A 13,648-nucleotide genomic window follows, 5' to 3' on the forward strand; every position below is an offset into this window, starting at 1 on the left:
TCAAGCCCAACCATAACCAGCACCACCACCATGGTCACCACTGTCCCCAAGTGCCACATCCACAGGGCTTTGAAATCCCTCCAGGGATGGGGACTCCAGCACTGCCCTCAACACCTTATTCCAACATTTGACAACCCTTTCTGTGAAGAAATTTTCCCAAATATTCAACCTGACCCTCCTCTGGAACAGTTTGAGGCCATTTCCTCTTGTCCTGTCACTGTTCCCTGCGAGCAGAGCCCAACCCCACCCTGGCTGCTCCCTGTCAGGGAGCTTTAAGGACCAATAAATTCTTCCCTAGGCCTCAGTAATAGCAGGAAATATCACCCTGGTGTTTATTTTCATATCACTTGCACCCAGGATGGGCTCTGACCCCACCCCTGGTAAGAAAACCCCTCTGATCTCCTGGGAGAGCCCTCAAATCAGGCTACAAACCCTTTTCCCAACATTTACCCCAGCACATCCCCTTGCAGCAGCCCCTGGGCCCAAAGGCAACATCTGTGTGGACAATTTATGGCCATTTTTTTGGAAGCTTGTGTCTGTCAGAGCCTGCAGCACGCCCCAAAATGAGCTGCATCACATTTCAAACGTTGACATCACCGTGGCTTTACTGCTGGCATCCCTCCTGACGCCTGAACTATAAATTCTCCAGGTCTGTGCCTTGAAATACCTGAATTCTGACATTAAATCTGTCCCTGTCTTATCCTTCCTATAATTCAGTCTCCAAAATGGACTGAGGAACTCAAAAACAAACAAACAAACAAACAAACAAAACAAAAAAACAAAACCTAAAACAACAACAACAAAAAAACAAAAACAAAAAACAAACAAACAAAAACCAAAAACAACAACAAAAAAAAACAACCACCCCAAAAAAACAGGTTGAAATTTAAAACCTTCACAAATCACATCCTTCTCAACCCAGTGAATTTTCATGGCAGGGTCTGATTCCTTGAGAATTTTCTTACATTTCTATTGGATTCCTTGCCAGTCTTCAAGCAAAGTTCCTGAATACTGGCTCAGGTACGTGCAAACATAAATTCTTGCAGAGATGAGCAAGTTTTACAAGTTGTTGCTTTTTTTTTTCTTTTTAAATTTTTCCAGCAGAACTTTGTGCTACTTTTTAGATTTCCTTCACATCAATATAACTCACCAAAATCTCATTACAAAAAAAAAGAGAAGTATTTACACTGAGTTACTGATAAAAGAGAAAAAAAAAAAGAATGAAATTATTCACTTGCACCATCTTAGTTCTGTATCTGGGAAATAAATTTAAAATAGGATAACAACAACTTGTGCAAAAACGTTTACAGCTTTTCACAGAGCAAGGAAAAACCACATTTTTTCCCCCTCCAATGATCCATAGAGTAGGACATTGAGCACAAAATCCATTCACTCTTTTGAAAACCTGGGCTTTCATTTCTTCTTTCCTTTTAATCTCAGAGCTGCCCTGACTCAGGTGTAAAGAACCAAAGTGCAGACTCCAGGTGTTGCTGCCCTGGACTGAGGGAATGAGCTGCACTTTGTGTCCCTCTCATGTCCCCAAGCTCTGCTCCAGGGCAGCTCAGCAGCCTCAGCATCTCCCCCATCCCAACAGCACTCCCAGAGCCAGGGGATTTATGATTCAGGGAAAAAAAAAAAAAAAAAAGGAATGTTTAATGTTTTGTGAGCTGACAATGGACAAAGCAATTGCTTGGTGCAGTCAAGGAGAGCTCAAGGACACAACGTTCACCTGGAAACCCAGAGCTGGTAAGTGAATTGCAGAATATCCCAGCCAGGAAAAACAGTCATTTTCATAAACACGACATTTTAATTATCCTATTAATTGCAGATTAAAAGACTTACATGGTGGGGTAACAACATCTCATAAATTTAAGTTTGAAATTTAAGTCTGTGTAACCAACACACAGAGATTAATCTAAGGGGCATGGAGGGGAAAAATTGGGTGACCAAGATTTAATTCTTTTTTTTTTTTTTCTTTTGTGTGTTATAAAAGTTAATAAAAAATTAGGACCATTGTAGGATCATAGCTTGGATGGGGTGTTGAACAACCTGGGATAGTGGAAGTGTCCCTGCCCATGGCAGGGGGTGGAATGAGAGGGGATTTAAGGTCCTTCCAACCCAAACCATCCTGGGATTCTGTGACTGTACCCTGAGCAGTTTGCTCATGCACTCAACAGCCAAAATGCAGCACTCAGAGAGTAAATAAATACATACATTAATCAAACCACAAGCAATTAATCAATATCCAGACGAGGGAAAAACAACAAAGAAAGAATAAACCAGAAAAAACTCACAAAAAAAAAAAAAAAAAAAAAAAAAGCTGAACAAACAAACAAGCAAAAAACCCAGAAGAAGTCAAATTATTCCCAGTGACATCTGAAGAATTTGTGTAGGGAAATTTAGATCCACACAATGATGAGAAACACATTTAAATGGCTATTTGTGTTCCAGTGGACAAACAGTGATCAGCACTAGAAAACCTCTTTTTCTGCTCTTGGTGCATCCTAAGTGCATCCTTCACCCTGAATTTCCTAATTGTTGCACCAAACTTAGTGACACAAAACCAGAGAGTAACACAAGATTAAACCTTTACAAGGTAATTTTCTCTCAAAGCATAAAGAAACCAAACCATGTAAATCTCTTTTTTTTTTTTTTTTAATTTCAAAAAAAGCTTTTTCAGGATTGTTCCTCTGCAGCCTAAAGCTCCTGACAGAACCTGCAGTATTCCCAAATCCAGCCCTGGCTCTGTAAGATATATTGCAGTACTTACATCCCAAACAGGCTTATTCACTGCATGGAGATAACTCATTTATTATTAAAGAGCACTGGGGAGGAGGCAAAAAAACCCTAAAACCCTAAAGCAAACTGGTTCCATATCACTGCAATTTCATTTATTAACACAGCTGGAAATGAGTTGGTGGTAACTCTTTGAGGACATGGACAGGACAGGAGGAAATGGCCTCAAGGTGCACCAGAGGAGGGGCAGGGTGGATATTTGGGAAAATTCCTTCCCTGAAAGGGTTGTCCAGCCCTGGCACAGCAGCTCAGGGAATTGGTGTGTTGTTATTGGACACAAAATGAGTACACAGAAGCTTGGTAAGTTTAAAAGAGAAAAAGACTCAGCTTTATTCAAACATCTGGTATTTATAGAGTTCCAAAGGTGACTGTGGATTGGAGGATGGAATTATCACCTCTCCAACCACACTGGTCTAAAGATCAATCAATCATTTCTCTCCACCCATAGAGAAATAGGTAAACTATTCTATTTATACATGAAATTGTGTGGGAACTCTGACATCAGAAGGCTAAAGAAGTTTGATGAGAACTTTAAAACTTTCAAAAGAACTGAAAAAGAAAACTTAACACTTTTAAAAATCAGGGCAACAGAGGTTGACCTGGAGGGATTTAAGAGCTGTGTGGACGTGGCACCTGGTGGCCTTGGCAGTGATGGGGGAATTGGATTTGATGGTCCTGAAGGGCTTTTCCAGCCTCAGCTGGAAGGAGAGTTCTGGGACTCTGCGGATTCATCCTTCCTGACCATGCACAACTGCCACGTTTACAGCCCCATGAACATCTCCCATCAAATGGAGACCAGATGGAGGAAAAATCAAATCAGATGGAGGAAACAGAACCTTCAGCTTTTCCTAAGAATCACAGAATCCCATATTGGTTTGGGTGGGAAGAGACCTTAGAGATCATCCCCTTCCACCCCTGCCATGGCAGGGACACCTCCCACTGTCCCAGGCTGCTCCAACCTGGCCTTGGGCACCGCCAGGGATCCAGGGGCAGCCACAGCTGCTCTGGGAATTCAATTCCAGCCCCTCCCCACCCTCCCGGGGAAGAATTCCTTCCCAAAATCCCACCTTATCCTGCCTTTCTACAGCTTAAGGCCATTCCTCCCTGTCCTGTCCTATTCCTTAACCCAGCGAATCTCTTCTACTGCACAAGAACCTGCCCTTGGCACCCACCAAGCTTTAACAGCATTTATTTGCTATTTATCATAACTATCCACAAAATACAATCCAGCCCTTCTGGATTTTCAACTGAATGAGCTGAAAAACGTGGAAAAACCTCACGTGCCAGTCAGCCTTGTCTCATCTGAAGCTGCCCATCTCAGGTTAATTGTGGTGCATCGTTATCTCACTCCACGTGCTTGCCGTGGGACGTCTCTGACAGACTGAACTGAGCTTCCCCAGATCTGGAGATTAATTTCCATGATCAGCGAGTCTTGGAGCCGTTCTGCTCGTCCCACACCCACATCTCTGCCCAAAACCCACTCCAGGGTGTCTTAAATCAACCCCTTTCCATTTATCAGCTCTAACAAACCTCTCCCCGTGTTAAATCAAGGCGAGTGCTGTGTTTCATCCATCACACTTGTACAGGGAGGATTTCCATGTCAGAACAAGGGAACAGCTTTAACAGAAACATGTAAGTAGAAGGGATTAGATATTTTACAGCAGAGAGAGCAGCGAGCTCTGATACAAAACTCCATGTACGGGCAAAGTTTACAAATTTCAATCAAATCCAGGTTGAGCACAAAATGGAGGAGTCGGTCACGTCAGGAGAACCACGGCAAAAAATGCTGAATGCAACAGTGGGTTTGCACTCTGGCTTCAGTGGAGTCGTTATTTCCTACCAAGTTTCAGACCAAACAAATTAGCAATTCATGCTACAGATGTCAGAAGTTATAAAGGAAATTAATGCAACAGTCGAGCTGAAATGAGACTGAGGAAAATGCTGTTATTTTCCCTGTGGACTCGTACGTCCACACACCGAGTTCTGCTTTGTGAAGATAATATCCAGAAAGTGCTCAGCAAAGCTTAAAAAGTAAATATCTAAACCAAATTTTTTTTTTTTCAGAAATGCACGTGAGTGTTGGGTTGAGGTTTTGTGGTTTTTTTTAAAGTTCTAATGTTGAAGGATTTGATGTAAATTTGTCATTGGCAATACTCCAGTTTTCTTCTAAGGGGTTTTATTCCATGAGTTTTGACTAATGCAAATAGTAAGTTTGAAATCCTGACTAACAGAGAAACAAACTCAATTCTAATCTAGAAATCCAACAACTACTGCATTGATGGGACAAGGGAAAATGGCACTAAGCAGAAGGAAAGTAGATTTCTATGGGATTTTGGGCAGAAATTATTCCCTGTGAGAGTGGGCAAGCCCTGGCACAGGGTTCCCAGAGAAGCTGTGGCTGCCCCTGGATCCCTGGATCCAAGGCCAGGCTGGAGCAGCCTGGGACAGTGGAAAGTGTCCTGACCCATGGCAGGGGGTGGAACAAGATTATCTTTATCGTCCCTCCCTATCCAAACCATTCCATGGTTCTGTGAAATATGAAGCACAGCACAGGATGGAAATCCAGTGTGGAATCTGCATTTTCACACAAAACAATCAACAGTTTTAGTCTATTTCCAAATTTCCTATTAGCAGCTCTGATGTCAGAATTTAAAGCACACTTTCTCTGCTGGATGAATAAATCTCATATGCCAGCATAAATTTTTCATGATTCCTTCATAAATTCCTCATTTCTTCTTGTCAGTTGTCTTGGCAGAAACTAAAATATAGGAAGCTGTAAAAACGTTGATCTGCTTTAATTAAGCCAACTGCCTCCTTCCAGTGGTGTTTGACAAGCCCTGGGTGAGGCTGCAGATCACCCAGAACACACAGCAAAGAGTGCAAGGGCCTTTTAAAGATCAATACAGAGAATTTCAAACCCTGCCTCACCCCTGACTGGTTGGTGACCATCTCACAACTCCCTCGGGTTTTCTAATCCTTGTTTGGGATTCCTGTTTGTTAAACCTGAGTTGTGAGCAGCAAAGCAGAGAGGGGATTTTTTTGCATCAAGAGGCAAAAGTTTACTACAATGGTGGATTTTTTTTTCATTAGGCTAGGTCAGAAAATAGTAAATTAAAACAGGGAAAATGAAGCAATGGATTCCCATCTGGAGTACTGCAGACAGGTCTGGTGTCCTCAAAATAAGGAGGGCATGGAACTGGTGGAGCAAGTCCCCAGGAGGCCACAAAGTTGATCCAGGGTATGGAGCACCTCTGCTATGGAGACAGGCTGGGAGAGCTGGGATTGGTCAGCCTGGAGAAGAAAAGGTGGTGTGGAGACCTCACAGCACCTTCCAGGAACTAAAGGGACTCCAGGGAAACCAGAGAGGGACAATTCACCAGGAACTGGAGTGACAGGACAAAGAGGAATAGAAACTGCCAGAGGGTGGGGTTAGATGGGATTTTGGGAAGGAGTTGTTCCCTGGCAGGGTGGGCAGCCCTGGCACAGGGTGCCCGGAGCAGCTGTGGCTGCCCCTGGATCCCTGGCAGTGGCCAAGGCCAGGCTGGACACTGGGGCTGGGAGCACCCTGGGATAATGGAAGGGATCCCTGCCATGGCAGGGGTGGAAGGGGATGAACCATCCTGTGGTTCCACGATTCTGTGCAGAATGAGAATCCTCCCATCAAGAGACAATCACAGCAGAGCTGAGCACGTGCAAGGAGAACCCAACTCCATTCCTGAGCTTTTCTCTATGCTCTTCCCAAGGAACATAGCACCAGATGATCCTTGAGATGCCCTTCCAGCACGGGATCCTATAATTCCATGCTATATTCCATCTCCATTGTTCAAGAGACATTCCAGAAGGGCCAAGAACATGTCCCTCAAGGAGCACCAAGGCCCCACTCCTCCCTCAGCAGTGTCAGAACACGGTGAGGGAAAAAGAGGCTTTGGAGCTTTGGACAAACTGGAAAAGATGAAGAATAATTCTTAAAGAACCTAAAATCCTTAAATTCTGTCAAAAACACTGAAAAATACAGGTTTATGAAGAACAGAAAACTCTGGCTAAGAAATATTATTTTCAGAGATACAAACACTGGCAAGTGCTGAATGCGCATCTCTAAGTCTAGAAAGTGCTAGAGGCTGCACCAAAACAGGAAAGTACAGCCCAATATGACACCAAATATAAGGTAATAACTGTGATTCATATCTCAAAGATGGAAATATTTTTCCTTAAGAAAACTTTGTCCTCGTTTTCCTTGAGGAAACACGACTGAAGTGGTTGTGGAAGGAACACGTTGTCAAAAATAGTCTGACAAATAAAAAGTTAGTCTGTGTTCAAGAAGAACTTACAGACAACATGTTTGGTTTTGACAGTTGGCAATTTCACTTTGATTTTTAAAAATGAAACGTGGTTTCTGCATGAGAAGATGCAAAACAGTCCAGAAGGAAGAACATGAGACAACAAGTGTGGGAAGGAGAGTGAATCCTCACGAAGCCATCCTAGTATCACACCTCCCTTAAAAACCTCACTGACGCAAACATGCAACTGAAATTCATCCCAGAAATGTTTCTGTTTGTACATCTTTATCAGGGAACTGTCAGAAAATCATCATTATCTTCTCCTACATATTGTTTTTTTACTACTTCTGTTACACCTCACATAGTGCAGACATGGACAGCTACAGGTAAGTCATACAAAGTAATTACATTTTAACAGTCAAACACAGAGAGGAACAAACCCAGGGATTTTTGTGTAAAAATCTGAGCCCTCAGAAGGAAAATTCCAGCATTAAGAAACACAGAATGTCATAAAGGTGATTTTTTTGTTAACACAGAATCACTGTTCCTCCGACTGTGACAGGAACCAAAATACATTTTCACATAGAAGATGGGAAAAGGAGAAATTAAATTTAAAACTGGAGGATTGTCACCAGATGACACAAGGAAAAACGACGCACCACAGCTTTGGTCACGATGAAGAGACTAATTTATTTTCTCTGACTCCAATATTTTACAGTTCTCAAAAGGTGCCAGTGGATTGGAGGGTGAACGTGCCACCTCTCCAACGACACTGGACAAACTACCTGTACATCAAATTTCTCTGCCTCTATGAAAGAATGCAAAACAATAGGTTGTTTACAGAAAGTTGTGTGAGAAAGTTCTCTACAAGAATGTAAACTCAGAAGGCTTTAGAAAACTCTTGATAACCAGGGTGACATCGGATGGGGGGTGGGGAGGGGGGATATAACTGTTGAAGCCTTCCCTGCTTCCTGTGCAGTTTGTCTGTCCATCCATCCATCCATCCATCATCCATCCATCATCCATCCATCCATCCGTCCATCCATCCATCATCCATCCATCATCCATCCATCCATCATCCATCCATCATCCATCCATCCATCATCCATCCATCCATCATCCATCCATCATCCATCCATCCATCCATCATCCATCCATCCATCATCCATCCATCCATCCATCATCCATCCATCCATCCATCATCCATCCATCCATCATCATCCATCCATCATCCATCCATCATCCATCCATCCATCCATCATCCATCCATCCATCCATCCATCCATCATCCATCCATCCATCCATCCATCATCCATCCATCCATCCATCCATCCATCATCCATCCATCCATCCATCATCCATCCATCCATCCATCATCCATCCATCATCCATCCATCCATCATCCATCCATCCATCCATCATCCATCCATCCATCCATCCATCATCCATCCATCATCCATCATCCATCCATCCATCATCCATCCATCATCCATCCATCATCCATCCATCCATCATCCATCCATCCATCCATCCCATCCATCCATCCATCCATCCATCCATCATCCATCCATCATCCATCCATCCATCCATCCATCCCATCCATCCATCATCCATCCATCCATCCATCATCATCATCCATCCATCCATCCATCATCCATCCATCCATCATCATCCATCCATCCATCATCCATCCATCCATCCATCCATCCATCCATCATCCATCCATCCATCCATCCATCCATCCATCCATCCATCATCCATCCATCCATCATCCATCATCCATCCATCCATCCATCACCCATCCATCCATCACCCATCCATCCCACTGCAGGAGGACTCTGCAGGAGCCCATTTGGTGGACTCAGTTCCCAGAGTTTTTGAGGATAAGCTGACTCACGCCATGCAGTGACGCATTTCAGTGCTCCTGCTCCCAAAGACTCCTCCTGCCCTGTGCATTCCCACCAAAGTGCTGCTGCACCTGCATCCCACGTTTCCACCAGGCCGAGCTTTAGCGCTGGCTCTGCACCAGCTGCAGGCAGCCAGGGGACACCTGAGCCAGCAGAGAGGTGCCCAAGCCAATTAAAGCACCCAAAACTTCTCAGACTGAGCCGGCGCATGATGCCGTGCCACAGGAGTGCCGTGGGTTATGGACAGGTGGCTCTGTCACCCGGGAGCTCCAAAGGGAATTGGAGCAGAGACAGGATCAGGGATCAGGTGCTCCATTTCAGCTCCTTCTCTCTTGAAGCCACTTGCAGAGAGAGAAACTTCTCATGCCACTGATAACCACGGTGACCTGAGAAATGACAGTTTTCACACCTTCTACAGCAGCCATACGTTGTTATTTTTTTCTTTTCCTGGAGTTGCTGGCAAGCAGCAAACAACTCCCACAAAGGGCAGGTGGGTGCCCTCCCCAGTCTCCAGGCGAGGGCTTAGGGAAGCTGAAGCCAGGCAGGGGTGGGGAAGGTCAGAGCAGGAACAGCAAAGGCATTTCCAGAGTGCCTGGATGCTCTGGATGCAGGCTGGGAACACAGACAGGCTCAGGGGAAGATGGAAGGTGCAGGATGTCCCACACATCCAGGACAAAAAAATCTGAAAAAGCTGGGAGAGCAAAGCTCCTGTCCCAGGCAGAGCAAATCCAAACACACTGACAGTAAATTCCCTTTGCAGCTCAACAGGCCTTTGGTGAATGTTTATGTACAAGGAATTTAAAGAAGGAAAAGGTTTGCTTTTAATATCTTTCATGTTATTGCTTTGAACATCCCAAATGAAAAACATGCTGAAGTTTAAAGTTCAGCCACTCAAGGCACAGTGTGTGCCTCAGGATGGATATTTCCTAACACCATCGATAATCAATATTCATCACACATATCCTAAAGATGCTCTCATTTTGGTTAATGTTAAAAAATCATGAATTTACCTTCTCAGGTCAGCCTCTTCATCCCAAGATCTAGAAATATCTCTGTTTTACTACCTGCAAGTGCCTGCTTTCCTGTAACACTTCTGATGGAAAAGGAGAAACATCCATCAAGAAGGGCTGAGCTCAAGCTCTGCCTGCAATGCACTGAGAGAGAGAAGATAACTTTTCAGTGCTTATATTCAGTGATATAAACCTTCAAACTGGTGATAGCCAATGATCTGACACCTCTTTTCTTGCTAAATATTCTTTAAACTCTTCCTGCCCTACAATCACCTATCTGTTATGTCAGAGCATGAATAATTTCCTTCTTTTAAAAAAAAAAACAAAACTCCAGTTCTTCCTATAGTGACTGTGCTTCCTCATACTCCAACTGTAAAAGCTTGTTTTCTAGAATATGTTCATGAAATATTTCTCATCCTAAAATTTAATAACCCCAGAAAAGGCCTCGCTGGCTTTTTAAACATCAAGGCTGCTGCTCTCAGAAGCCAAAATGCTGCACCATTGTCGGTCCTTGAACAAGATGAAAATTCATGAAAGGAACGCGTTGGCAAGGTAAGAGCAAGCAGGGTTTTAGGCATATTTTACCCAAATAGTATTCAATTAATAACTGGGCTGGACACTACTCCTGTGAATCATTAAAAAAAAATACATTAAAAGCAAAGTACTATTTTATAATATGTACAATATCTCTGTTTAGTCAAGTTGCTCTAAGTGCTGAAAATCCTGAAGTCACTCACTGATGGTCAAGCCCACAGAATCTTGGTGCAAAGCTCGCTACAGAAATCTGAATTTCACACTAACAGCCAAAAATTCATTTAAGCCTGAAAATAATATCCAACCAACCGTTTTTTGTTACTTTTCAAGACTGAAATATTGGGTTTTTTTTACAATACTGGAGAAGATGAATAAACCCCAAGTGTGAAAAAGCAGCCCATCCTTCACTCCCTGGGTATTTTGAACTGGGCAATGGTAGTAACTCAAAGGATGCTGATGTGGAAAAAGAATGATTCAAAGTGAAAGTTGCTACACTTGCCTGTTAAAAATAAACATCACGTGGTGTTAGCTTTGACTTGGTAAAAATGGAGCCCTGCTTTGGGATTTAACACCTTCAGCTTTATTTAATTAGCTCCTTCACTCTGCTGCTTTTATAAGCACCAAGTGTTCCCACATCGTGTTCATGCCTTACATCCTGTGCTAAAAACATCCCAGAATGTTCATATTTGGGGCTCTGACGTGGACACCCTTCCTGGGGGGTTCAGTGTGCACAAAATGAGCACTCAGGGCGCCAGAATTCCAATTAATAACTGCAATACCACATCCAGGTGGGTTTGGGTGCTAAGGTAGAATGCTCTTCCCTTCCACCACAGACTCATGGGATTATTTAGGTTGGAAAAGCCTTCTAAGATCATCAGGTCCAACCTGGCATTCCAAAGCCACCACGGACCCGTGTCCCCACGTGCCACCAGGATGCTCCATGGTCTTTGGATTCCCACCACCAAAGGGCACCATCATAATCTTCTCAGTCTTGGTTTTGGTCACGTGTCCCAGGGATCATTTTTCCTGTGGGAACACACAGAGCAATTCTCCTCTGGGTGGTCCCAAGGAATGTGCTGCTGCAGGCACCAAAACTGGATGTGAGGAGCCAGGAAAAGCAGAATAAAGCTGGAAAAGTCCCCAAAGCTCCATGAAATGAGAAATAAAATACTTGGATGCAGCTTCATCCCAAACACCCACACTGGTACAATAATGTGAATTCAAATGTTCATGAGCTCATCTTAGAGAGATCTAAACTTTGAGTATCTACTCACCAGGGCCTCTGGAGTGGGTTCAGGCAGCAGTGGAGAAAAGAACATTAGAATCACAAGATAAAATGTAAAATTTAAAATGACAGTTAAGGTTTTTTTTTTAGTTGTAATTAGGAAATTGTAAGAAAACTTTAAATTAAAGGAAGGTTTACACTAAGGATCTGTCTGAGGAAATGTAACCTGCCAAGGGTTTCTGCTACTCCTGAAGTAATTAGAGCACAAAGCAAAAACCAAAAACATGTAACAACATTATTATCATCATTTATGGCACAATATATTGAATTCTTCTTGCTTAATTTGATAAAAAAATATCATAAAACCCAAACTGATAAAGAGATTGGCTGCTAAAAAGCTTCTGAGTACAGTCATCCCAAAGTACCTTAATGTCAACCCAGGTTTAGATTCCAGAAGGGAAAATAATATTGGAATCATTGTGTTCCATTTGAAATTACTTTGGCAAGGCTTCTTCAGGTCTCAGTCAGCTCCTAGCAGAGAATTACCACGACACACAGGCTAATAACCTCTTACAGCTTTCTTCCAAAACAATGTGTTAGACCCAGCAGTTCTCAACACTGTCAAGATGCAAGTTGGGAAAAAAAAAAGAGGGCAAGTAGCCAAAAAAATGAGTTGGCTTTCCAAGGATATCATTAAAAACAAAGGAAACCAGACATCCACAGCATCCTGTGGGTGATGGTTCCAAAAAGTTAGGAACAAAAAAAGACATTTTCAACATTCTCTTGCATTTTCTTAGTGTAGCAGTTGAGCTACGCTGCCTCTTTCACTCGGCTGTGTGAAGATCCTGTGCTCTATTTTCCTTAAAATATCCCATTTCTTAGCCAGTCTGGGAATTGACAGACTGGGAGGTGCCTCTCAACTGCTCCTGACTTTAGAGCAGGTAAAATACACCAGGGGACAAACTGGTGTTTGGGAGAGTAGCCACTCCTACCTGTGATTCCCTGTGAAAAACCCATGGAAAACCCACAGCAGTAACATGGGATGTCCCCTGGATGGAAGATTATCCTGAAGAATAGTGACAGGATGACAGGAAACAGCCTCAAGTTTAGGTTGGATATTAAGAAAAAATGTCTTCATGGAAAGGGCTGGCCAGCAGGGCAGTGGTGGAGACCCCATTCCTGGAAATGTTCAAAAAAATGTGTGGATGCATCATTTGGGGATGAGGTGATGCTGCTGGGTTGATGCTGGACTCTGACCTCAGAGCTCTTCCCCAACCTCAACAATTCTATGAGAAACCCACGGATTCCTTGATGTTCCTCAGCTTTGTAAGACACACAGAGCATTCAAAAGGTTTTGAAGGGATTCAATTTGTCCCCGCTCCAAGGAGGACAACCAGCTCATGCTCAGGAATTTTCCAGGTCTGAATCTCAGCGCTGCCTCACCACCTAAAACTCTGCAAGCTGCCAAAACCAGCAAAAATGTCTTTTTTTTAACACAAGATGAAAAAAACAAATCTCTAAAAAATCCTTTGTTCACCTTTTTCCCCTTGAACTCAAGAACAGCAGCAGTTGGGATCATTTTATTCCTCTGTTCTTCTTCCTCGTGCAGGAAGAGCTGTTCCCTAACACACAGTTCTTTACTTCCAAGTCACTGGAATTTTCTTGCAGCAAAACAAAGTTGAAGTGCCACGGGGTTGCTGCTGAGCAATAAAAGTGGAGCTAATGCTCCACAGTGATATTTTGGAAGCAAAGTTAAAAGCAAGTTGTGCTTTAGGATGAAGAGAACCTGCAACAGCCTTCTCCTGGTTTTTATAAGGCTGCCATGGCTCCAAGATCTCCATTCCTGGCAGGACACCAAATCCCACCCACCTTTAGGGACAGGAAAATGTCTTTGTCAAG

At 43.3% G+C, this 13,648-nt stretch overlaps 1 protein-coding gene across 4 annotated transcripts in view; it reads right to left on the bottom strand.

Annotated features, from left to right (window-relative positions):
* Nucleotides 1–13,648, bottom strand: part of DOCK1 (dedicator of cytokinesis 1) — a 273,681-nt gene that overhangs the window by 96,401 nt on the left and 163,632 nt on the right. Inside the window, exon 30 of one of the 4 annotated variants that reach the window (XM_053949421.1) lies at nt 8,860–9,366. The exons of the other annotated variants lie outside the window; for them this stretch is intronic. Coding sequence (XP_053805396.1) covers nt 9,342–9,366 — 25 coding nt within the window. The 3' untranslated portion in view covers nt 8,860–9,341. Of the gene's footprint in view, nt 1–8,859; nt 9,367–13,648 lie in introns of those variants that run through there. 4 annotated transcript variants of the gene reach the window in all.

Source organism: Vidua chalybeata, chromosome 8, assembly GCF_026979565.1.
Source record: "Vidua chalybeata isolate OUT-0048 chromosome 8, bVidCha1 merged haplotype, whole genome shotgun sequence".
Taxonomy (NCBI): Eukaryota; Metazoa; Chordata; class Aves; order Passeriformes; family Viduidae; genus Vidua; species Vidua chalybeata.